General features: G+C 35.1%; 8 protein-coding genes across 12 annotated transcripts; 5 read left to right on the top strand and 3 right to left on the bottom strand.

The window, feature by feature from the left end:
* The first annotated feature begins 657 nt into the window (after positions 1 to 657).
* On the top strand, positions 658 to 2,376 carry LOC117131781 (zinc finger MYM-type protein 1-like). The gene has a single exon (XM_033284306.1). It carries the CDS (start codon positions 705 to 707, stop codon positions 2,361 to 2,363), a length of 1,659 nt encoding a protein of 552 aa, XP_033140197.1. The 5' UTR covers positions 658 to 704; the 3' UTR covers positions 2,364 to 2,376.
* Positions 798 to 3,112, top strand: LOC103868765. The gene has a single exon (XM_009146837.3). The coding sequence runs from the start codon at positions 2,385 to 2,387 to the stop codon at positions 3,057 to 3,059; it is 675 nt and encodes a 224-aa protein (XP_009145085.2). The 5' UTR covers positions 798 to 2,384; the 3' UTR covers positions 3,060 to 3,112.
* A 1,374-nt stretch (positions 3,113 to 4,486) lies between these two features.
* LOC103867833 lies at positions 4,487 to 4,950 on the bottom strand. The gene has a single exon (XM_009145922.3). It carries the CDS (start codon positions 4,786 to 4,788, stop codon positions 4,540 to 4,542), a length of 249 nt encoding a protein of 82 aa, XP_009144170.1. The 5' UTR covers positions 4,789 to 4,950; the 3' UTR covers positions 4,487 to 4,539.
* Positions 4,951 to 5,197: 247 nt separating this feature from the next.
* On the bottom strand, positions 5,198 to 8,018 carry LOC103867824 (AFG1-like ATPase). Its single transcript, XM_009145913.2, has 13 exons — positions 7,537 to 8,018; positions 7,363 to 7,463; positions 7,164 to 7,289; positions 7,030 to 7,099; positions 6,862 to 6,948; positions 6,722 to 6,787; positions 6,527 to 6,619; positions 6,379 to 6,435; positions 6,163 to 6,291; positions 5,970 to 6,060; positions 5,803 to 5,891; positions 5,536 to 5,729; positions 5,198 to 5,458 (listed from the first exon to the last, which is right to left on the bottom strand). Exons 1-13 carry the CDS (start codon positions 7,780 to 7,782, stop codon positions 5,383 to 5,385), a joined length of 1,425 nt encoding a protein of 474 aa, XP_009144161.1. The 5' UTR covers positions 7,783 to 8,018; the 3' UTR covers positions 5,198 to 5,382.
* On the top strand, positions 8,019 to 9,228 carry LOC103867816 (cytochrome c oxidase subunit 6b-2). Its single transcript, XM_009145905.3, has 4 exons — positions 8,019 to 8,177; positions 8,634 to 8,722; positions 8,834 to 8,915; positions 8,999 to 9,228. Exons 1-4 carry the CDS (start codon positions 8,166 to 8,168, stop codon positions 9,050 to 9,052), a joined length of 237 nt encoding a protein of 78 aa, XP_009144153.1. The 5' UTR covers positions 8,019 to 8,165; the 3' UTR covers positions 9,053 to 9,228.
* A 2-nt stretch (positions 9,229 to 9,230) lies between these two features.
* On the top strand, positions 9,231 to 10,790 carry LOC103867798 (tetraspanin-7). The gene is made up of 2 exons (XM_009145890.3): positions 9,231 to 9,988; positions 10,253 to 10,790. Exons 1-2 carry the CDS (start codon positions 9,482 to 9,484, stop codon positions 10,538 to 10,540), a joined length of 795 nt encoding a protein of 264 aa, XP_009144138.1. The 5' UTR covers positions 9,231 to 9,481; the 3' UTR covers positions 10,541 to 10,790.
* On the bottom strand, positions 10,220 to 12,813 carry LOC103867807 (WAT1-related protein At4g28040). The gene is made up of 4 exons (XM_009145898.3): positions 12,093 to 12,813; positions 11,729 to 11,914; positions 11,123 to 11,644; positions 10,220 to 11,047 (listed from the first exon to the last, which is right to left on the bottom strand). The coding sequence occupies exons 1-4, from the start codon at positions 12,269 to 12,271 to the stop codon at positions 10,849 to 10,851; spliced, it is 1,086 nt and encodes a 361-aa protein (XP_009144146.1). The 5' UTR covers positions 12,272 to 12,813; the 3' UTR covers positions 10,220 to 10,848.
* A 974-nt stretch (positions 12,814 to 13,787) lies between these two features.
* On the top strand, positions 13,788 to 18,085 carry LOC103868757. Of its 5 annotated transcripts, none has more exons than XM_033284245.1 (9): positions 13,788 to 14,039; positions 14,455 to 14,613; positions 14,770 to 14,865; positions 14,972 to 15,069; positions 15,146 to 15,702; positions 16,383 to 16,467; positions 16,587 to 16,811; positions 16,901 to 16,914; positions 17,568 to 18,085. In XM_033284245.1, the coding sequence occupies exons 5-9, from the start codon at positions 15,575 to 15,577 to the stop codon at positions 17,938 to 17,940; spliced, it is 825 nt and encodes a 274-aa protein (XP_033140136.1). In that variant the 5' UTR covers positions 13,788 to 14,039; positions 14,455 to 14,613; positions 14,770 to 14,865; positions 14,972 to 15,069; positions 15,146 to 15,574; the 3' UTR covers positions 17,941 to 18,085. The 5 variants fall into 5 exon arrangements, with proteins under 5 accessions (XP_033140136.1, XP_033140128.1, XP_033140132.1 ...); XM_033284237.1 differs by having other exon boundaries at positions 14,455 to 14,618; XM_033284241.1 differs by having other exon boundaries at positions 14,972 to 15,702.
* Positions 18,086 to 24,493: the final 6,408 nt, after the last annotated feature.

The raw sequence follows: 24,493 nt of genomic DNA, 5'->3' as shown, positions 1-24,493 counted from the left end.
ACTTTGTGGCTCAATGCCTAGAACTTAAGCTTAAACTGCAAGAAGCTCAAGAAAACAATAACACCGAGACGCAAGAGGCCGATGAACTCAGAGGCGGACCTATGTTAGTCAAAGGGGTGTCAGGTGACACACCTTTTATTTAAAAAAAAATTAATATATATGCACATTCTGTAATATTGAATGATTGAACCACGTTTAATATAATTTTGACACACCTTTGATCTCTAACCCACTAACTCTCTTATTATTTAATTACAGAAAATTCTACTACAAGCCCAGTAACTAACCCATGTATTTTACAAGTATATTTAATTAATAATTACCTTAAACTTAAAAGCCCAAATAAATTTAGGTTAGAAAATTGTACCTTTTACTCTGTAATCGAAAACGTTTGTCATCTTCTTTAAGAAAATATCAAGCAAACCAGACTATCAATCGTCATCAAAACAGGCAAGCCCCTTTTGATCTTTAAAAAAAAATCTAATTTGCTTTTAGTGATCTAGTTATCTAGTTAATTTATTTTAGTAGTAATATTTTCTACTTTATAATTAGATGAAGTTTTGAATATTGTATAGGCTATAAGTTTTTCTTAGTACGTAACTTTTGAATGTTGTATATTATTCAATTATTAATTGTATTATATTTTGTATACTTCTATTGATTTTTTAACAGTTGGTTTGTCGTTCCTTTTTTCAGTTGAAGATATGGAGAAATTTTTGATAAATTTGAAAAGAAAAGCTCCATCATCACCTCCTCCATCATCACCTCCCCCATCATCATCTCAGAGTGATTTAGATGATCTAGATAATTTACCATGGGATCCTGCTGATCGGAAAAGAATATCAGAATATAATGCGAATCAAAAGAATGAGGTAATCAGAAAATATTTGATGAGAGGTCCTTGTCAACCTCGTGGTCATATTTTCAAACAATCAATGAAAGGAGGCGTGCTAAGACGCTTTAATCCTGCTTGGTTTGATCAGTTTCCAAATTGGTTAGAATACAGTGTGAAGAAAGATGCAGCTTTTTGTCTATATTGTTACTTGTTCAGAGACAATGCTGGTAAAGGTGGAAGAAATGATGCATGGACCATTGACGGTTTTTCTAGCTGGAATAAAGCTAAAAATATTTCAGAGCATGTAGGAGCTGTTAACAGTTTTCACAACAATGCAGCAATGAAGTGTGAAAACTTGATGAAGCAAGGTCAGTCTATCAAGCATGCTTTTCATAAACAAGATGATATCACGAAAAATGAGTATCGCATTCGATTAAATGCTTCTATTGATGCTTCAAGATTCTTGTTGCGCCAAGGGTTACCTTTTCGTGGGCATGAAGAGAAAGACGAAACTGCTAATAATGGTAACTTTGTTGAACTCTTGAAATACACTGCCGAGCAAAATGAAGATGTGAGTAAGGTTGTTTTAAGAAATGCTCCTGGAAACAATCAGATGACTTCTCCAAAGATTCAGAAAGATATTGTCCAGTGTTTTGCAGAAGAGCTAATCAAAAGCATTATTGATGAAATTGATCATGATGTATTTGGTTTGTTGGTGGATGAGTCTGCTGATGTTTCTTATAAAGAACAAATGGCAGTTGTGTTTCGGTATGTGGACAAGAGTGGGATAGTCAAAGAGAGATTTATAAGTCTTACTCATGTAAGTGATACATCTTCATCATCTTTGAAATCTGCAATTGATTCTTTGTTTGCTAAGTATGGATTAAGCATTACAAAGGTGAGAGGGCAAGGTTATGATGGTGCAAGTAACATGAAGGGTGAGTTCAATGGGCTAAGGTCATTAATCTCAAAGGAAAGCACATCAGCATATTATGTTCATTGCTTTGCTCATCAGCTTCAGTTAGTTGTTGTGGCAGTTGCCAAAAAGCATTTTGATGTTGGAAACTTCTTTGATATGATTTCTCTGCTACTGAATGTGGTGGGAGCTTCATGTAAGAGGAAAGATGCGTTCAGAGAGAATCACAAAGAAACGATTGAGAAAGAAGTTAATGATGGAGAACGCAAAACTGGAAAAGGGTTAAATCAAGATGTTTCTGTTCAAAGACCAGGGATGACTTGTTGGGGCTCTCACTATAGAACTTTGCTGCGTGTGGTTGAGTGTTTTTCTTCTATCGTTAAAGTGCTTGCATGTGTTGAGAAGGATGGCGCATATGACTCAAAAAGACGTCAAGCATATGGTCTCCTCAGTTATGTGGATAGCTTTGATTTTGTGTTCTATTTGCAAGTGATGGTTCACCTTTTAGGAGTCACAAATAGTTTGTCATTGGCCCTTCAAAACAGAGATCAAGATATTTTGAACGCAATGTCCTTAGTAGCATCAACGAAAAGACAGTTGCAGAAGTTTTGAGATGATGGATGGAATGCTCTTATGCTTAAAGTTTCTTCTTTCTCTAAGAAGCATGGTATTGAAGAGCTTGATATGAAGGAAGATTTCCTTGACACAAGGAGGCGAAGGAAAAAAACAGGAGTGACAAATGAACATCACTATAAGGTTAATTGCTTATATGCAATTTTGGATTTGCAGCTTCAAGAATTCAACGACCGCTTTAATGAGGTGAACACTGAACTACTTATTTGTGCTGCTTCATTATCTCCCATCGATTTGTTCTCTCAGTTTGACCATTCAAAACTGATGAGATTATCGACTTTCTACCCATCTGACTTTAGTCAGGGAGAGTGCATATCTCTTGATCAACAGTTAGATGTCTATATTGATAACATTCGAAGTGATGAAAGGTTTACTCATTTAGAAGATCTTGGAGAACTTGCTCGTACTTTGGTGGAAACACGGAAACATTTGTCATTCCCTTTGGTTTATAGGCTTCTGAAGTTGATTTTGATTTTGCCGGTTGTCACTGCAACTGTTGAGAGAAGTTTTTCAGCCATGAAGATCGTGAAGACAGATCGACGAAATCGGATTGGAGATCAGTTTCTGAATGATTGCTTAATTTGTTTTATCGAGAAAGATGTATTTGAAAAAATAACGAATGTGACTGTGAGGAAAAGATTTCAGGATATGAAAGATCGCAGAGTGCTTTTATAAAATATTTGTTTTGTCATTTTGAATATTTTTTTTTAATTATATACTGACACATGTTAAAAAAATTCCTGGGTCCGCCACTGGATGAACTTATGATGCATGAGGTAGTGTTCTTAAATGATAAGAATGTTCTACCCAAAAATTACGAAACAAATAAAAGAGGGGAGAACATATGTTATCTTGATAACAGAGCTAGCAACCATATGACCGGAGATCGAAGGTACTTTTCTCAAATCGACAACACCATCACTGGAAAAGTACGTTTTGGCGATGATTCTCGCATAGACATCAAAGGAAAATGCACGATAGCTTTCACCGATATGAACGGAGACTTGAGGAAGATGAGAGACGTATACTACATATCTGACCTAAAGAGTAACATTATAAGTTTAGGTTAGGCTACAGAGGCAGGTTGTGATATTAGGATGAGGGGAGAAGAGTTAACAATGCATGATCAGTTCGGAAAGCTACTCGTCAATGCTAGAAGAAAATATATTATACAAAGTTCATATGGGTATAAAGCCAACTACATGTCTCCAAGCCTCAACAGAGAACGAGTCAAGAAAGTGGTACTCACGGCTAGGACATATAAACTGTGATAGTTTAAAAGCCATGATGCAAAAGGAGCTAATAATTCGTTTGAAAATAAATCGAGATTTACCCTTTAAAACTGTTGAGATAAGCTTAAAGTTAGGTTGAGAATCAAGCTACCTAATCCCATTGAGTTTGTGTTTATCTAAAGGGATTAGGAATTATCTAATTAAGTAAAATCCTAATGAGTTTAAGATATTTGAGATGTTATATAAGGAGATACCAATGTGTGGTATAACTTATGAGTTTGAGAGTTTAAGGTTTTTGAGATAGTTTTTCTTAAGAGTGATTAATAAGAAAGAGTTTCTTATTTGTGAGTTCAACAATTGAGAGATCTGATTTCTATAAAAACATCTTTCCTTCTTAAACACTTGTTTTTATTATTCAATCATGCATTCGTAATTTGTTCATTTCATCACGAAAAGCAATACTAATTCGGCAACCAAATACTAAGGAATCGGTCGACACTAAAAGAAATTATAGAATCAGTCCAAGAGTCAAAAGTCGATAGTTCGTGTAGAGGAGACAAGGTGACGTGTTGAAAAGACAACTTTGTTCGATCGTTTCTCTCATAGTAGCTAGAGTCATCTCGGTCCGTCGTTTGGTCTCAACAAGATCAGAAGTCACCACTGTAGTGACCAGGCCGGCTCTTAAAGAGGTGCTTAGAGAATCATGCAATGAACACATATGTAAATATAGGGACAACTGAGAAGACAAGTGACGATATACTTTTGTTTTTATCATTAACAAGGAAGAATACGTAATGGAACACATGAGTTAATGACAGAGTTTGAGACCATTTGATATATTTACACAATCAATTCAACATACAAGAAAAACATAAAATGCAATCACTTTTTATCTTTAAATCACAATCATATACAAACATAAGCTATAAAAGGAGAGCGAGGACAAAAGAGGAAGCAGCGCCAATATGGAAGGAGTTTAGGAACGTCATAGTTGAAGCTGAGGATGTTGAGTTGCGTGAGCGAGACCCTCTATATTTCACCCGTTTTCTCTTGACCACTGCAAGGTTCCTTGAGCCATGCTCGTCAGCTGAACACAAAAGAAGAGTATGGGAGAAGAAGATGAGGAACATGATAGAGAGGAGGATAACGCGTCTAGCTTTGATCTCACCCATCTCTAGCTTCTGTCTTTTAACTTGCTTAATCTCTGATAAATGTAATTTATAAAGATAAGGCAGAGGGAATGTTTCTACTCAGGTGGGTTTCAGATATTAGACTATAATATGCACTACCTGGTAGTGGCCTGTGTGGGGGCAGCCTGAGCCAGCCAATATTGCAAATATTGACCAAACATAGTCAAACAAAAACTCATTCCACGCACGACTGAATCATGGAACGTTAGAAGAAATAGCCCAACTCCATTCAACTGTCCCGTTTACCATTTCCTTTTGTATGTTTGGTATCATCTGTAAGAGTCCAGCGCTTCATACTCGATTTTTAGGCTTTTGTTTTGTCTAAAAGAACATCAGAAGTATATTGCTTTGCCCAAGCCCATATCTACTATCACAATCTTAGGAGGCTTCATTGCTCATTATTTCTTTTACTGATGAAAACATTGACCAACTTCCAAGAAAAAGATGGGTCTGAGCTACAACACAGTTTATTATGAGATGATTAATGTCAAAAAGGATAAGCTGAGATCCTATGGTTCGGTAAACAATAATAATACAACAGGCTCGTGATGGCATTTCCGATCACGCTATATAAAACTACAAAGAAGGCTGTTTCTCCTGCAACATTGTTGAGTGTTGTTCCAAGTATTCTTTGCTGTTCATCTCTGTCAATCTGTGGAACGCATCAGAGATCATTAGTCAAACTCAAAACTATAAAACAGAGTAAAGGCAAGAATTGCTAGATCATACCTGCTAATGGTCCGGTCTTTAGCAAAACCAAGCTCGTTGTCCACGCATAGGTCGATATCATCACTCTTCCTTGACCTTGAGGATGTTCTAGGTGCTATTTGCTGCGCATCAGCTATTGTCACTATACTCTCCAGCAGTTCTAGAGGGCTACCCTCTGCTGTGCATAGGAGCCTGGCTTTCGTCTCATACATCACCTGTAAGCAATTTTTGTCAGAAAAAAGTTTCCAGGAAACTCAATGTAGAAAGGAGAGGTGAAGTGAGATATACATCAACCAGCGTCACAAAACGGTAAGCTGCAGTCCTGTTGTGGAGGCCGAACATGGGTACACCTTCCAGAGCCAATGTATGAAATTTCTCTGCAGTGAAATTTGCATCTCAAGACTAAGCAGCATGAGTGAGCTCACAAAAGTATGATGTTTATGGTGTACACTTACTGAATAATCCGAGATAATCGGCTGCTCCTAGGGGTCTATCACAGAGCTCTTCAAAAAGAAAGTAGGCACACCCATCGGCAGCCAGTGGAACCTGAGATCCAACAAAACAAAATTAGAAGAAAATAAAATGACCAACGAACATGAGATAAGCTATTTATTGGAATGGTATCTGTGAAAGAAGAAGCAAAAAGACCTGCAGCTTCCTTCCCATTACTACTTCAACCACTTGAGGACCGGCTGGTTCATCCCCAACCAACTGCTGAAACTTCTGTTTAAGAAGGCCAGAGATATCCCTTCCAATGAAGTAGAATCCCTCTTCAGCCTGCAACCAAGAGTGTAGAGCTATAAGAGTGTGACCAGAATGCAACCAAACCTAGACAGAGTTGATGAGAATAAGGGAATTACGCACAGAGGTCAGTTTCCGATAGTCCACCGATGAACCAATTTCACGAACCACACATCTTTCCTACAAGAATTGCTCTTTAGTATCAGTCACACAGCATAATAGACCCCATGAAACGAGCTCAGGGGATTGATAGTAACAGGAGTTTGCATACCTTTAGTGCGGCGATAAACGGAAGGAATAAGTCCCTCTGTAAACCCCTTTCATAAAGATTATCTGGCGCACGGTTTGATGTAGCAACAAGAACCTACACTTTCCTCCAGTTACCGACATGAATAAACTTTTAAATAACTGTAAGTCCAATAGGTTTGAAGAGGTTAGAAAGAAGAAGGCTGTAGAGATAACTTACAATGCCATTGTTAAACAAGTGTCTAAAGAGACGGTTTAGTATCAGAGCATCAGCAACATCATTGACCTTTTACAAAGAAAAAAAATCAATAAAGAAAGGTAGAGCAAATTTATCACACAGTGAAGATGAGCGTCACAAACCATGAACTCATCTAAGCAAAGTAATATAGCCTCATCCGCTATTTCAAGGCCAACGACTTCAAGTGGATCTTCAAGACCCTTGTGCATCTACAGAACGATAATCAAAATTACAAAGAACTGCAAGCCTTAGCTTTAAAAAAAAAAGCAAACTTGGAACTAGAATCTTACTTGAAGGCGGCTATGAACACTGAGCATGAAGTTGTGAAAGTGAATCCTTTGTGCTCTCCAACTACTTGGCCTATCCAAACAAGGATCCATCAAAACATGGAGAAACTATATGAGAATGTGATCTCCTAACTTACAACTGATGAAAAAACAGATCCATGAGCATAGTCTTCCCAGTTCCAACACCTCCATAAAGGTATAAGCCTTTGACAGGAGAGACAGAAGAGTGAGGAGACACAAACTTGTTCCAGAACCAATTACTCCTGAGAGAGATAAAAAAACACAATCAACAACATCTAACTCAATACAAAAAAATGAAGGAAACATATACAAAACCTGGTGGGTTTTGCGGACGCAGAGTAACGATCCAGTCGACAAGCATCAGCGGATTGAACAAGCTCGTCGTAGAGTCTCTGAAGCTCTCTTAAAGTACCAAGCTTGCCAACAACAAAGGAACAAGATTTAGTATTGATTTTCAATAGAGGATGAAGAAAGGGAGATGAATAATACCTGACATAAGTCTCCATCTAATAACTCTCCAGCTACGATTCTGCGTTCATACTCCACCAGAGGCCCGGCAACCTTGGCGTCGTCTCCATTGGGATGTGAAGAAGAGGAAGAGTGGCGGAGAAGGTAAGGAAAGGAAGAGGTGGGATTGATCGGGATCAAATGGTTACGAATGGGAGAGAAAGCGTAAGGTTGATGATGCCTTGAGAGAAGAGTTACGCGGCGGAGGGAGAAGAGAAGCGAGCGCATGGTGGTGTTTGATGACTATGGAGCATCAGAAACCTTGGGGATGGCGGATTCAACGAGTCTCGCAGACGCAGAGATGCACCTCCCTCAGTACGACTGACTCTCACTGCTCAACTCCTCCTGAACCAGAGAGAGAGAGATCCAACAACCCAAAATTGAAATCAGCTAAACTAAACCGGCTTTAACCGAAACTTGAACCAGAAAAAGAATGAAGCCTATAATATTAGGCCCATTTAGTAATTGTATGGGCCCAACAATGAAAGCGTTTGCCGAGTCGTCAAATCGGAGAGAGAGAATGTTGGCGATCTTCATTTTTCAATAGACGACTGCGTCTCCTCTCCTCTTTCTCCTTCACAGCAAAATCTTCTCATCGAATCAGATCAGCCATGGAGGATGAGGTAATCATTCCTATTTTTTTATATATTTAACGTACATACGATTAGCTCTGGTTTCCCCCGGGAGATTGTAAATGAGGATTTGTTATTTTTTTTTTTTGAAGTTTGAACCTTGATTAAAGATCTGATTGATCACCACTTAATGCTTTACATCAGATTATTCGTGCGGAATTCGATTGTGATTGAAAGTTAGCTACTTTGTAATCTGTTAGATCCTTTTTCTCAAACACCTAGTTTTGTTGCTTGTGTGGGGTGTTTAGTATTGTAAGAGGTAGGCTAGCAATTTAAAGGCCAAGAGAGATGAAGCTTTGGGTTATGAAAAAATGTCTGTTTGTTTCACTCTAGTAGATCAGATTAAGAATTGAAAGGGAATATAAAGGATGAAGCTTTTGAATTCGAAAAGGCAATTGTTTATTTTCTTAGTTGATTTCATCTTTGTTTGTGTTTCTTTTGAATCAGATTGAGCTGAAAACTGCCCCTGCTGATTTTCGGTTCCCTACAACGAACCAGACAAGGCACTGTTTCACCCGTTACATCGAGTTCCACAGGTACTCTTTGTTCAAAATGTTACATTTGAGTTTCAACATGTACTCTTGTTTGATTGAGTTAGTGAGTCTTCAGTTCAAACTTAACTTGATACAACAAAACCATATCTTCAGGTGCACAACTGCAAAGGGTGAGAACTCCAGTGACTGCGAGAGGTTCGCCAAGTACTACCGCGCTCTCTGCCCTGGAGAATGGGTATGTCTTTGCTCTGCTACTTGTTTATCATCTTTCATCTTTCTCCACCCACATATCTTGACTATGCGCTAATCTCTCTGCAGGTTGACAAGTGGAACGAGCAGAGGGAGACCGGAACTTTCCCTGGTCCTCTCTGATTCAAGCAAGAAGTCTCTCCTTTTATCATTTTATGCTTAAGGCCAGAAGAAGGTCGTGTGGATTGATTATTGACACCCAACCTCTATCTTCCGTTTTAAACTTTTTTTCTGGATGAATACAAATAAATTGAAAAGACATTCTTTTTGATTAATAAATGCTTTAACTTGGACCTGGATTCAACAATTTCAATTCTTAAGCCAATTTCGTCATTCTCAACAAGTTGAGGGTGTAATTTGCAAAAAGTTTATTATTAAGACAAAACTTATCCAGCTGTCGTTGACTAGGACATCTTCCACAACAGATTTCGTAACTGACAAAACTCTTTCATTTGCCTAAAGATTCACAGATTCACTTTCAGTTTCCGCCGGAAACAAAAAAAATAAAAATAAAAAATCTCTCCGCCGAAAAGACCAAACAAAGAAACAAACATGGTGCAGTGCAGCAACAACCTTCTAGGAATCCTAAACTTCTTCACCTTCCTCCTCTCAGTCCCAATCCTCTCCGCCGGGATCTGGCTCGGCAAAAATGCAGCCACCGAGTGCGAGCGTTTCCTCGACAAACCGATCGTCGTCATCGGAATCTTCCTCATGTTCGTCTCCATCGCCGGTCTCGTCGGCGCTTGCTGCCGCGTCTCGTGCCTCCTCTGGCTCTACCTTTGCGCCATGTTCCTCCTCATACTCCTCGGCTTCTGCTTCACCATCTTCGCCTTCGCCGTCACCAACCGCGGCGCCGGCGAGGTTTTGTCCGATAGAGGGTATAAGGAGTACCGCGTCGGTGATTACTCGAACTGGCTGCAGAAACGAGTCAGCAATGCTAAGAATTGGGATCGGATCAAGAGCTGCTTGATCTACTCCAACGTGTGCTCCAGTTTCAGCACTCGCTACGCTAGCGTCAACGTTGAAGAGTTCTACAAGACTAATCTCAATGCCCTTCAGGTCACATTCGATTTCAATCTTGTTTATCTCCAATTTTGAGATCCGAGTTTCAAAAAGTGAATCTAGCTTTTTTTTGGTTTAAAGTACTTTAGCTTTAAGAACACACAAAGCCTTTCTAAAAGTTGTCTTTTGATCAATTCCTTCTTTTTTTTAAATGCTGCTTTTACACTGTAGATTCTTGTAGGCTGCATCTTGTTATGTAACATGAAACTTAGTTTGGATTTCACCAGCTTCCCTTTTTTTTTTTTTGCTTCACTTGTGTAGTCTGGTTGCTGTAAGCCGTCCAATGATTGTAACTTCACGTACGTGGGCCCCACTAATTGGACAAAGACCACTGGTCCTTACACAAACGAGGACTGTAACGTTTGGGACAACAGGCCTGGAACTTTATGCTACAACTGCCAAGCGTGCAAGGCCGGTCTGCTAGATAACCTCAAGAACTCGTGGAAAAAAGTGGCTAAGGTGAACATTGTCTTCCTCGTATTCCTCATTATCGTCTACTCCGTTGGTTGTTGCGCCTTCAGGAACAACAGGAAACGCAGCTATTATTAGATCACAAGACCAAAAAGATTATCTTGAGTCCGTAAAAATGCAGCCTTTAAGACAAACTTGTTTGATCGCTTGTCTTGTGTGTGAGGTTGCAATTCAATGTATTTTTCTCTTTTAAAATATGCAACACAATGAGTTATTACAAAAACACTTGCTTTGTGCATTCTATTTCGAGTCTTTTTTTGTCTGTGTATCAGCTTCTGAATATGTTGGGACGAGTAAAGATTTGTGAAACAAGTTCCATTTCATTTTACTTTACTTTGTCCAAAAAACTTATCATTACACCATCTAGAACCGACTCTTAAAAGAGTTTACATGAGAAGAGGTTCTAAGAGCTCCGAACTACTAAAAGCCCTATCGCCAATCAGAATGGGAACAAAGTCAGATTGGGAGGTAGTGGTGTGCTCATTTTGCAGTTTCAGGTCAGTTGCTTCTTCTTGTAGATAGTCTTCGGTTTTGCCCCATAGAACAATGTAGAGACCCAGGATGATAGCCAAAGCCCCCAGCAAGCTGAATAATAAACGAACAAAGCAGATAAAGTTGTGAAATTACAAGTCATTAAGAAAAGAAACCAACAAGGCGTACCTGCCAAGGTAAGTCTGCTCTTTTAGATACAGAGCGCCGAAGAAAGTGACAATGACAGTAGAAAGAGGGTTGAAGAGTGCAGAGAAAAGAGGCCCTTTCCGCGACACGCACCAAGCTTGTAGAAAGAAAGACACCGCCAATTGGAGTCCAGAGTATATGCAGCAGGAGAGCTTCAACGAGGAATCAAGCTTCCAGGACGTTAAGTCAGTGTTGCCTAAGGCGAGAGCCATGAAGAAAGAGGCTATGGTAGCCATGAAACAAGTCCAGGAGGAAGTGTACAAGTGATCATGACAATGATTAGCGATGGGAACTTGAAGGATCAACCAGGAGGACCAAGCAAATGTGCTAACGAGAAGACATAAGCAACCTAGTAGCCAAGTGTTGTTGTTGTCTTGGTTCAAAATGGCGTTGAGCAGTTTAGGTCCTCTTAGAAAAGTCATTGCCATGGCTCCTCCTACACATACACCTGTTCCTATTACCTTTGCTACACTTTTCAAACTTCTCCTCTTTATCCTCTCGAATCTGAAACCAATAATATCAAAGCCATGTAACCATCAATATAGAATCACTAACATATTGGTAACAAAAAAAATTATAAATACCAACCCAACAATGATGGAGATGATGAAGGTGACAGCAGGAATAAGATTGGTCATGGCACAAGCCATGGATGAAGAAGATAAGTCAATCCCTTTAAAATAAGCGTTCTGATTCACAGTAACACCAAAAAAAGCTGTGAGAGCCACCCACCAAAAGCCTCTGATTCCAAGAGAAGGTTTGTTTGCTTTGCTCCTATTTTACCGTCCACAGATTAAAACACATGGAGATAAGTTTTCATTTCAAGTTCTTGATGATAAGTAAACCGGAATAGCGTAGGTTTAGGTGTATGTGAATATTATTTGGTACACATGTATGTTGATTTCGATGCAACCAATATGTTACATATCGTTAGAGAAAAGATTGAACTTACCAAGCGGAGAAGAAAGAGATGGGACAGATGAAGAGAGTAGCGATGGCTTGACGGTAAACGACGAAGACGGTGGGATTGAGTCCTTCCATGAAAGCAGCTTTCGTGAAGAGTGCAACTCCTGCTGATGTAAACTGAAGCAGCACTAACGCTATGACCGGCTTGTACTTCTCCATCTCCATATCTCTCTTGCACCTCTCTCTCTCTATCTCTTTCTACTTTTACCTTTTAATATCTAATATATCACTACGAATGAATCTCTCGTTATACATCCTGCCTGTTTATATATATCAAATGTACAAGTACAAATAAATCCACCATGTGTCAAGCGAGTCTGCGTGTGTGTGAATGATGTGATAGGGAGTAATAACAAGCTTGACCGCCGCGTAATGAGGTAATGATCAATTCTATTATTCTATATAGTAAGAAATTAAGTATTATATTTATTAGTGAAATCTCGAAAAAACTAGAAAAAAACAAAGAGGGAAATGAAATATCTGGATATGAGGTCTTATAGATTCGCTTTATTTTATTTGATTACTCATGTTTATTCGAAAATTTTGTTGTTTGTTACTTGTTTATATTGTAAAAACTATCTCAGACCAGCGGAAATTGGATCCACATATATAAAGCATGGAATGAACAACAGAAGATATATATATCTTATGATTGGTTTCGGTTTCGAAGTTCCGCATCACAAAGTAAGCAAGCAGTAGTAATTAATTATTCTGATTTTGTAAAATACAATTTTTTTTTTGAACTTTTGTAAAATACATATATATATATATATATATATATATATCTTGTTAATCGTTAACTATATATGCGGGATCACGAGTAATGTAATAATACGTTCCACGATTATGCAAACTATGAAAAAGTACATGGCCAGTAGTTATGACTCCCATGTGATACGTTTCATGTATAACATTTTGTAAGTATATTATTACATAATTTTGTTTCAAAAAAAATATTATTATATAATTTAGAATACAGGTGTATATTATAGGACACAGAGAACATAATTGTCTGAGATAGGTAAAATATCATATGCGTGAACATGTCAAAGTTAATGAGCCAGTTTGTCTTCTTATATCTATCAACCAATACGTAACGTAGGTTTTCTTTTCTATTATTGGTGAAGTGATTTGTGTGTGTTCCCTTTGTATTTGTGGACCAATCAGAGTCGATGCATGAGCAGACATACAATCATAGGATAATGACAAAGGCTCTCTGATTCAAACACATCATCTTCGCATCACCATCCTCATCCTTCCATACTTTGCAACTATTACTTTATTTGCGACTATGGATTCGAGTAGTTAACCACATCATCATGCATGAACTAACACTAATCTCCCCTCTTAACTACGTGTATACATATTACAACTTGTTCATTTCCATAAAATATTATAAGTAATAATAGATAAATTAATATTAGGTACGTTTTGTTGACAAAAAAAAAAGATTAGGTAAGTTCAAATGATATCAAAAGTGTTGTTTGCGATGATAACAATGTTTTTTTTCAAGAATATATAAGATGACACATAACAAACAAAAAGAACAAACGGTGATTTTACGTTTTGTTTTTGTTTGTTTGTTTGTCAATGACATTAATTGGTTTGATATTGTGTGGCTCTTATTTCTTTCGGATAATTTTCCTAGATAATCTATGGGCCTCATATTGAGCCCAAATAGTAGAGCTCCATATTGGGCCCAACCACTGGAGCTTGACGCCAAGCAAGAAGCTGAGGACGTGGTTGCTCCGGCGAGTAAAATGGCGTTTCTCTCTTCCAAGTTCATGCTCTATCTTCATACATATGTGCTCCAGTTATCGACAAGTCGACGATTGTAATATCCGAAACGGCGTCGGAGGACGAGCTTTGGGCTGAAGCTTGCCTCCGCGTGGGGACATTCAACGAACTGAATCATTCTTCTTACAATATCCAAGTCAGTGCTTCTCTCTGTTTGTATCATTCATGAATTGATAGTTAGTTCTGTCAACACAAGAGTCAAAACATTCATGAAAAGCTGAAACAAGAATGAAGAGAAAATTGTTATCTTCATCCTCATTTTATAAAATCTCAAAGCTTTTCTTATCACTGTTTTCAAGTTCATCGCTGGAAAGCTCAAAGCATTTTTTTTTTTATAAATAAAAAAAATGTTGTTGGAGCTGTGGGTTTAGTAAAAAGATCTCTTTGGGTATCCTTAGTCTAAGAAGATCTATAATGCGGTAGAAATCAATCATTATTGTTGTGTGATTGGTTTGAAGTGTTTCTCTTTGATGGTTTTATCGTTATGGAGACTCTTTATGTTTTTATGGGGTCCTTTTTATACTGATGTTACATTTTGGCTGCTGTTCAAGTTTCACTAAGATCACAGAAGATACTTGGCCGAGCGTGAGTTCGAGGCCCTTAAGGATAGAGTTTCAGGAAAGTGGGAAGGTTTTACGCGGGTATCCTGTGTTAACGCTACCCTTCCATTTTCGCAACTACAACCTCTTCCGAGGATTTATGCTCTGCATGTAAGGTCTGTCTATTCAATTTGTCATCTTGTATTACATGTGCACATCTGTTAGAGTTAGTATAATAGACTTTTCATGAGACTTGCACAAACGCTTGTGCTCGTGCTCGTGCTCGTGCTATGCTTCATCTGTTTCTGTGTTGTTAAATATTTTCAGTTCTCTGATGGGGTACAAGACAGAGTTGTGGTGGGGAGCCTTGATCTCAACCAATGCCGTTGGCTTTCTGATGAAATCGCTGGAACAAAACCATAGGTATTTGTATGTTACCACCAATGCTAAACTCAAATCTGATAGTAGACAGAAGTCACAGAACTGAGAAGCTTATAGTCCATTTTTGTTTTAATGTGGATTTTGGTAGGGCGTACTTGAGCAACGCCTGTGTTGCCAGAGAGCTGCATTGTAACGGAGTTGGTTACATACTCAATGAAAAGTCTAAAGGAGTTGCTAGAGAATGGGGTAAGAAATGCTTTGGTCAAACCCATCACACACTCAAAATTGGACTTAAAAAAGAAGAGTTGTGATCCTGAGTCAGGGATAACGGATATGTACGTGCATGTAACGGTGGACTATACATGAAAAGTGGGTTCGAGCAAGAGAGCGCTGAGCCAGCGTGGCAAGCTCGATACCTCAACAGGCCACAACGGCTCCTCCTCTGGCTCTCCCTCCCTATTACCTCCTGAACCATGTCCAGATGTAAATCTTTTCATTTTTCCAATTTGTGTACATATTCTTGGCAATCAATTTGTGTCTCGTCAATTTGCATAGACAAGAAGTGTTTTGGTGTTAGTCTACTCACTGTCGTGTATAAAATTGGAACTTTCATTGGATAATGGATAAGATTTTAGATATTTCATGTATTCTTTTTCCGTGTTGGTGGGCAGAAACGGCAGCGTTTTAAACTGGCCATTGGCTTCATTTTCCGTTACCAATATAAAAACAGAGTCAAGCGCTTGGGAAAAATATGAAAGGCTTAGAAATGGTGGTGACGTCTTTCTCTTCAACGCCTCCTGTCTTCTTCTCTTCCTCCCCGCTTTCTTCTTCGAATCTCCGTGGACGCTTCACGATCCTTTCCTCTCCCTCTTTTCTCTTGTAAGTCTCTCTCTCTCTTTTCTTTTTCTCATTCACGTGTTTACTTTCATCTCTCCGTTCTCTTATTCTGTTGAAGTTTTGAACTTTTGGAATGAACAGCGTTATGTAGTGTTCTGCCTGGTAATTTTAGTGTTCAGGGTTATGATTTTCTGCTGATATCCGCCACTAAATTGTCTTTTTCTTTTCATTTGAATTTGTAGAACCAACTATTAAGTTTTGGTAACTGCCACTAGTGAGCTTTTCTCCAACTGTTATTTTGATTTCTTTTTCCTGTGTAAATGAATGTTGGAACAGTGTTTTTTTACTGGTTGGGTTAAGATGTTGTTTATGTGTATTGCCCCTGGTAACGGTTTAGTTCCATTTGGATCTGTTTCATGTCACATATCATACTTGTAATGTGAATGTATGCTCTTGCGTTTGGGACAAGTTTACTTATTGTTGTTACCCATCTCTTCACACTCTTTTAGTGTATTTGTTTAATTAAAACCATTGATTATTATTTTATTAATAAGCAATCCTTTTTTTTTGCATCTTGCTTTTCTTTTTCATGCTTATATGTCCGTCTATGACATTGCCAGCTTCATTTCTTCTCCTTTGTTACCTCGTCTCTTGAATTATTTTCTGAAAATTTTCTATCTAAGCTAGTAATAGGATCATAATACCGTTGTATGTTTTGTCAGAAACGGACTAAGAAGACACCAAGATGCAAAGTTGGTGGGAACAAGGGCCAGAGGTGGAGCAGTTCGAGTCCTAGCAAATCCAAATGTGTGATGACCTTAACCCCCCCTTTTTGCCGTGATAGATTATCTTTTCCATATGCAAATATATGGTTGCTGAGTGTCCATTGAGTTTACAAGTTTCTGCTATGCCGAGTGTTCTTGTAGGCATCATCTCCTCCTCCAGGGAAAGTAAAGGCCAAAAAAGAAGTAATCATGGTAGACCCTCTTGAGGCCAAGCGGCTTGCTAGTAAGCAAATGGAAGAGATTAAAGGCAGAGAGAGGCAACAGCGAAGGCGTGACGTAGAAGCTATTAACGGAGCCTGGGCAATCATAGGACTCTTGATAGGGCTTGTGATCGAAGCCCAAACAGGAAAGGGTATTCTTGCTCAGGTATCTTTTTGTTCTTTTACTTCTCTCAGTCTTGCTCAGACAAGAAATGCTTTTAACTAAGAGACTTGGTTTGGTTATTATAAATGCAGTTGGATGGCTATTGGTCTGCGGTTCTTCATCTATTCACTTCATCAGCACAAATATAACATATCTAAAATCATATGTTTAATTAAATTAATATAATATTATTAATATAAATTATGCATAAAAATTAAAAATTAATTGAAAATTGAAAATTAAAATTAAATAATAATCAATTATCATAGTATATTTACTTATAAATATTTATATCCGTGTATGAGCATGAGAAAATCACCTAGTAATAAATAAACACATTGTAAATTGCAACACTATACAAGAGATTAAAAAAAAACAACTCACCCCATGAAGAAAACTTCAAAACCAAACATGCATGAATGAAGCTCTCTGACTCCAAATGATATGAAACTCCCGAACTAAGACAAAACGAAAACATGATTTTACTAGCACTTTTCTTCGCAGACGCAATGCAACGTTGTTGTGTATTTCCTCCTCTTTTCTCCGCACACCAACCTCTCCTGTTACAGTCGCATCACATCAAGATTGATTACCAAATCTATAGCCAAGAAGAGAACTACGAAAAAAATTCTCAAAGTACAGTAAACCCACTTACTTTCAAACAATTACACAGTTGTAAGCAGTGCAAAGCTGGATCAATGCATCTTGATTTGCTTTTTCGAGATTATAACGAATAACCAAAGGGTATCTATCTACCAGGATGAGAAGCAGAAAGCATGGCCAGAGAAGTCACGAAGAACTGCTTTGGATCTCTAATGTCTTCGAGAGGATCCACTTCTCTTCTCCGAACATTGTGAAGATTCACAACGGCAGATTCACAAAGGCAGCTGATATTTCTGGCATCTCAGGTTCATCAATGGCACTTTCCTGCTCAGGCCTTGAAACAAGAGTCACTATACTATTCACCATATCACCCCATATCTTAGAAGCTGCTGGATTGAGAAGGGCTGGAGTCTCACATATGAGTCTTGTCGCGGCAACTGTGGTTAACTTTACCTCCATAGTTCGCATGATCAGCTTAAGGTTTGGAATCCAGAAACGCTCCATGATCGTAGTGAAAATGTTCTGTTGAACAGTATTCATAGTGTCGACTAGATTAGCCGGTCCGTGCTTCCGTGAACAAATCAATGCCAACAATACTTTATATGGGTTTGCATTTTTATGTTCAAATAAAAACATAAAAATCATCATAAATAAAATTAGAAAGATTAAGTTAATTGACATATTGTCCAACTAACAAAATCAATCACAAATTCAAACCAATACATCCAAAGTGATCAATTTGCTAAATGTTTTATACTTAAATCAAATTTAAAACTTTACAAGCTTTGCAAATAACTCACTTTGGACATCTATTTCTCATTCAACACAACTCCGATTTTGACAAGTAAATACACTAATTCATAGTGTTCACGGTGACGATTACATCGTGCCCAAATTCCTGTTTTTCCGACAGACGTCTCCGTCAAAAACTCATCGGAAAAATGGTCAACACCACTTTGTCAAAACCGAATTCCAACAAAAAGGAGTAAAGAAAACAGCAGGACACAATATAGTTCAATCTAATGGAACACCGCATAGGTTCATAGCTCATGACAAACACACATTTTGACTCCGAGAGATATACGCAATGTTACATCTGGTTGGTACTTGGATGGATATCATGGTAGTTTGTTCTTGATCATATACTACCATGATATCTTAATCTTTTTTATTTGGTACTTTTTTTAGTCAACTGTTTTATTTGGTATTTAGGATATAATTGACCCACTCTTATTTCTTGTAATGGAAGTTATCAATAGAAAATGCCTTGGTATGAAAAAACTTCAAACAAAATTCGATTTATTCAAATCCAGCATGTAATCAAAAACTGTTTCCTCACTGTGATATCTTTTGATTATCACTCTCTTTAATTGAAAAAGAATATCGACTAAGAGAAACAACCATAAAAGAGTGTGCAATCCACCAATAAGGAGGGATTAGGGTTCTTTTTTTCTTTGTTTACTTCTTAAAGGTTTTAAGATGAAAAAAAACGTGAGCTAGTGAAAACAAGGGGGAGATGAATTTTTGGTTTTGGTATATCTATTTTGTTTGTTTAGAGGTTAGTTCTTATTAATTGGATTATGATGATACAAAGCTCCCTGAATTTTATTTTGATGATAAGGTATACAATTTATTTTATATTGTCATTTAATTTATGTTATAAGTTTCTAAATTTCCTCATATTACTGTGTTTCTATTAAAACAATAAATCATTTTAAGATATCAGTTATGCATTCGAATGAGATAAGCATTACATACTTGAGGTAGGTACAAATAGCATAATCCGAGTCATCGATCATGAGAAACTTACCGAACATATGGTAACTTCTTATGTAGAGTCAATAAAAATGTATAATCTCTTTTCACATGTACAAATATTATCTTCCTAAGTCTAAATTAATAAAGACAAAACTTTATACTATAATAGGTTCAATCATCTACTAATTGCTAATAGAGAAATTTAACATGTTTTAGTTTTAGTTTCTATCTATATTTTTCATGATTTAAATTGTTACAATTGTTTGTGTGTTTTCAGTTTAGATAAACTTTAAATGTAACTGAGCAATGAAATAAAAGAATTTGGAGGGAAATGGAATGCACAAGACTTGCTCATAGATGTCCTTCAAATTGTTTAACATGCTTTACAAGATGCAAATGTCTTTAATGATGATATTTTTTCTTTTATTCAATTTCAAAAGTTATTGTTAAGTGTTTTATATCTTCTTAATTACTACTCCTACTCTGCATATTTGAAACTATAAAGAAAAACATATATTTTCTAAGTTCAGCATAAAACAACTTCTAAGCAAGACTTTCGGTATATCATGATCACCTGTGAAGATCATCAAGTCGCTATGGTAGGCTGCGGCTATATCTGACATCATTCTCAGTTTATATGGACTGACTGCCAACTGTCGTATCAAAGAACTAGCGGGTAGTTTAACAAGAACAGGTTCCAGCAAGTCTTGTGGCAGAGACATTTTTTCAATACATTTATCTGGAATTTTTTCAGACATCAACCTGAAAAGAATAAGAAAAAATAAGCAAAACTTTCAGTATATTTATAAACCTTAAACCCCAAATCCACCTAAAAATTAAATCCTAATCAAAGATTGTGAAAAAGAAAGAGATGAAACTTGTTAGTTGATTCGATGGAACAGAGTACTTTGTTGTCACAAGAGCTTGCTCTGCGAATCTCTCCAAAAGAAAAGGAAATAAAAACGCAAAATTTTCAGAACATCTGTAAACCTTAATCCCCAACTCAACCTCGAAATTAAACCCTAAAAGAAGAAGAAGAAGAAGGTCTTTGGTTTCAACGGTCTAAATCTTTTTTCAACGTTATTATTTTACTATCATTTCATTTCTTTGCCTAATTTTTCATTTAATTATATAGCTGCCATTTTTAAAAGAAGAAGAAAAAATGTGAAGTGTTAAAAATTTGTAAAATATTAATTACCGTTTTGATTCCAAAAACCGACCCCGCGCGTGTTATTGATGATGATTGTCTCTTCCTAATCCTATATATTTTCATTTTAGACCCTTATCTTTCCGATAATCATTGTTTTCGTCTGAAAAAAAAGTCAAGAATCATTCTTATGTCTTTTTTTTTACTATCATTTATTTTCTTATGTCTTTTTTTTTAGCAAATAAATCATTCTTATGTCTTATCAGATTCTTTGCTCTGTTTCGGAATTGTGGTCAACTTTTGTTTAATTATATTATCATCTGCACAAATTTCCTGCAAACGTGGAATTCATTGTTTATGAATATATATAGGATTAGGAAAAGATAGTCATCATTCCAATTCCACGTTTAATTAGTTTCGGTTAAGAGACCGGAATTAATGATGCCCTTACAAGACAGAAAGTTGTCCAACATGTAACAAACAACCCATCTTTGAGATTGCATGTAACGTGCTGAACATTATAGAAAACATCATCGTAGTTCAAGACGCCTTGTCCAAAGTACTTCAAAACCAGAGGCTTACGGATCCTTTTGTCCCCCTCTCATAACCACCAGACGAGTCCACATGGTTTCTCACACAAATATCTTCACGTAACTCATCCTAAGTAAACTATTGGTGGATTTTGTTTTTTGATATTAGGATCTCAAAAGGAGGTATGCATGTATACGTGCAAACGCAGAGGACGATCTAACTGTCAGCATAACATAAGCTGACCTCATCATCACCGCTTAAGCCGTGACTGCCCTGAACGGACCCGCCTTCGCAATTGCAAACCTTATTGGACTCAGCCGAAACCATGTAAAATGACAATAGTGCCGTGAACATATATCTATTCTATTAAAAGGGAAGCATTCTTGAAAAATCTACTTACAAAAGATTATTGAACTTATTTGTTAGAAATTTAACATGTCTTTTTCTATATAGTATCAATAATATTAACAGAGAATAAAATATTCATTAATAACAGAATATTCTTTTGGTTTTGGGATTTAACTGCATTTAAGCTAACAATAAAATCGACCAAATTAATTATACTTTACCCCACAATAATAGGTCAGTAAGGTATTTTACCAAATACAAGAGCGGTTATTTAAAATTTATTCATTTCGAATTTTGAATCAAATCACATAGAATAAATATTTATTCTAAATGTGGACTAACTAAACATACTAAAAATGCACAAAATTTTTTATACTAATTAACAACTTATCTATGTTTTTTCTGTAATTCAAAATCATTCAGAACTAAAAGAAATAAAAGGGTATAGATTAACAAACAAAATAACATCTAATTCTTTTTGAAAAACCTATGTATCAATATTCAAAATAAATCATTCAAATATTATGAATATATTCAATATAAAAAAAATTCTAATATAAACTAAAATACTATACTGTAAACCATATATCATATACATATTTGAATATCATTTATTTTAATTTCCATCCATCATAATTTTTTTTTTTGAATATTCCGTAAAACCAAATAAAAATTTTACCTAAAAATTAACATAATAAATTATTAAAGAAAAAATATTATAAAAATTTAAACCTAAAAATTTAAACCTAAAAATTAACATTTTTTTGAATATTCCGTAAAACCAAATTAAAATTTTACCTAAAAATTAACATAATAAATAATTAAAGAAAAAATATTATAAAATTAACTTTTAAACCTAAAAATGAAAACATAAACTTATACTAAGTTATTTATAACAAAATTAAACTAATACTGTTATATTAATAATTTTTTTCTGTTAACATTTTTTCGAATGATATAATAAAATTTTTTTCAATTTTAGTTTTCTAAATATATGAAAAATTTAATCAAAAAGTTTATCATGTTTTTTGAGTTTATATGAGATCAATCGGTATCGTATTACAGGTTAATAGCAGATTTTTAGATTGTTATTAGATTTATCATATTTTTTAAAAATGCGAACTGGATTATATTCAGGGTCGTCGAGTTGCGACCATGAGTCGGGATTGGATATAAAAATGCTGCTTCAAACTCAAACATTATGATAAAACAACTTAAAAATTATTTATTTAATAAAAATTAAATTCAAAAATATTTTGTCAAAAGGATCAACAAAAAATATCCGCGCTTTCGAAGCGCGGATCAAAATCTAGTAATTATATATAACACAACAAAAAAGATGTTTAACGCCTTGAACATATATAATTATATATAACACAACAAAAAAGATGTTTAACCCCAATTACAAGCAAATTGAGAAGGGGTAAATGTTTGTGGTAGAAAAAGGAAAACTAGCACGTCCACGTTATTTTGTTCGAGTGTATGATTACGCTATCTTTTTCTTATAACAAATTAAAAAGGAGTTGTTGTTTTTAATAAAGCAATTCCTTTTCAATTGCATGTACTATATAAAAATTATTTATAGTAAAAAGAAAATAATTATGTTTGAAGAGGTTACACTTTCCAGTTGAAAGATACAAACAAGAGGATGTAGAAATAATCCTCCTATATATTAACTGAGAAGTCACTTTAGTGATTTATGCTGACATGTCGCTCATAAAAGAACTTTCTAATTAATTGTTATAATTTGATTAGTTTATGATTTTTATTTTTTATTTATTTAATTAAAGTTTTTAAACGAAAACTATTCATAGAATTACCTAATATAATCAATGTTTCTAAACATACAATTAAACATCTTAAATATAGATGAATTAATATAAGTTGCTTATAGAAATAATTAAATATCTAGATTACATTATATAAATTGATAAGATACATATAAATACATATGATACTATCAAAACAATTGTAAAACGGTTTTTATTATGTTTATATTAGTAGTGAATAAAATAAATCATATATTTTATAAAACTAATTAATCTAAACTTAATAACATTAATCAAATTCACTCATCCACTATATATATAGTATAAAATGTGCCAAATGAATGCAAAACAGTCAAATATATAATTCTAAAAAATTTAAATCATTTTCCAATGACAATATGATATCATATACGCATTGTCACTTTTAGAAATGATTAAAATGTCTTATATTTTAAAACATAAAAATTATTTTGTAAGTTATTTAAATGTATATTAATCAAGAATTTTTTTATTTAATTCATCTATTAATATAAACATGAGTTAACGTTATTATATGGTAAGTCATTTAAAAATATATTATTTGGTAATTCATTTATATATGGTAAGTCATTTAATTATATTAACCAAAGTATTTTTCACAGGATTTTTCTAGAGTTCATACTCTATTAATATAATTCATATAGCTTGGATTATAATAAAATTAGCATGCTTACTTTTAATAAGAAAGAAAAAATCAGACATAAATAAAAGAACAAGAGGGAAGAATAATAAAACATGTTTGTTGTGTTCTGGTATTTTTATATTCTTATATATTTAATTTTTATTTGTTTGTCGAGGTACATGTATTTTTTGTGTTACTATAAATGTGAACTATTAGTTTTATGTGTTTTTAAAATGTTATGATAAATTTTGTAAGGAAGTTCAATAAAAATGACCAGCTCTACAATTGTTAAAGTCAAAGATGGAAAATATAATATAAATTGAAAGTAAAAAAAAATATTTAAAACTTAATGCGATGTATTTTACGCTATAATAAACTTTTAAAATGTATGATAATAAAATTTTAACAAAATTTATACAAATAAAAACAATTTATTTCAAATAATATTGGATTTTACATTAATATTAAGTATATATGCCAAAATAACAACATTTGATTATTTAAAAGTTGAAATATTATTTTTTCTTATTAGTTAATCAAATTTAATTAATATAGGTATGTTTTAATTTAAATTAAAATAAATTAAAACAATAATTTTAAAAAGATATGTAAACTATGATTAGTTTTAATTAAAAACATTTGGTTGAATGAGTTAGTGTTTGATAAAATAGTGTGATGACCAGAGATAATTTAAGGAAAAATTTATTTGCTTAACCTATTTGAGTTTTGTGTTAAACACTAAATTAAAAAAATGAGTGAGAAAGTGTGATTTGGAACAAATTATGAGAAAAATTGGTTAAACTACTATTTTCCTAATACATGTTTTTATGGTTACCTTAAACAAATTTATCTTTAGTTTTTAATTAAG

This window comes from Brassica rapa, chromosome A01 (assembly GCF_000309985.2).
Source record: "Brassica rapa cultivar Chiifu-401-42 chromosome A01, CAAS_Brap_v3.01, whole genome shotgun sequence".
In the NCBI taxonomy this organism is placed as follows: domain Eukaryota; kingdom Viridiplantae; phylum Streptophyta; class Magnoliopsida; order Brassicales; family Brassicaceae; genus Brassica; species Brassica rapa.
Note: the sequence above shows the minus strand (reverse complement) of the source record. Positions and strands in the feature narration are given on the sequence as shown.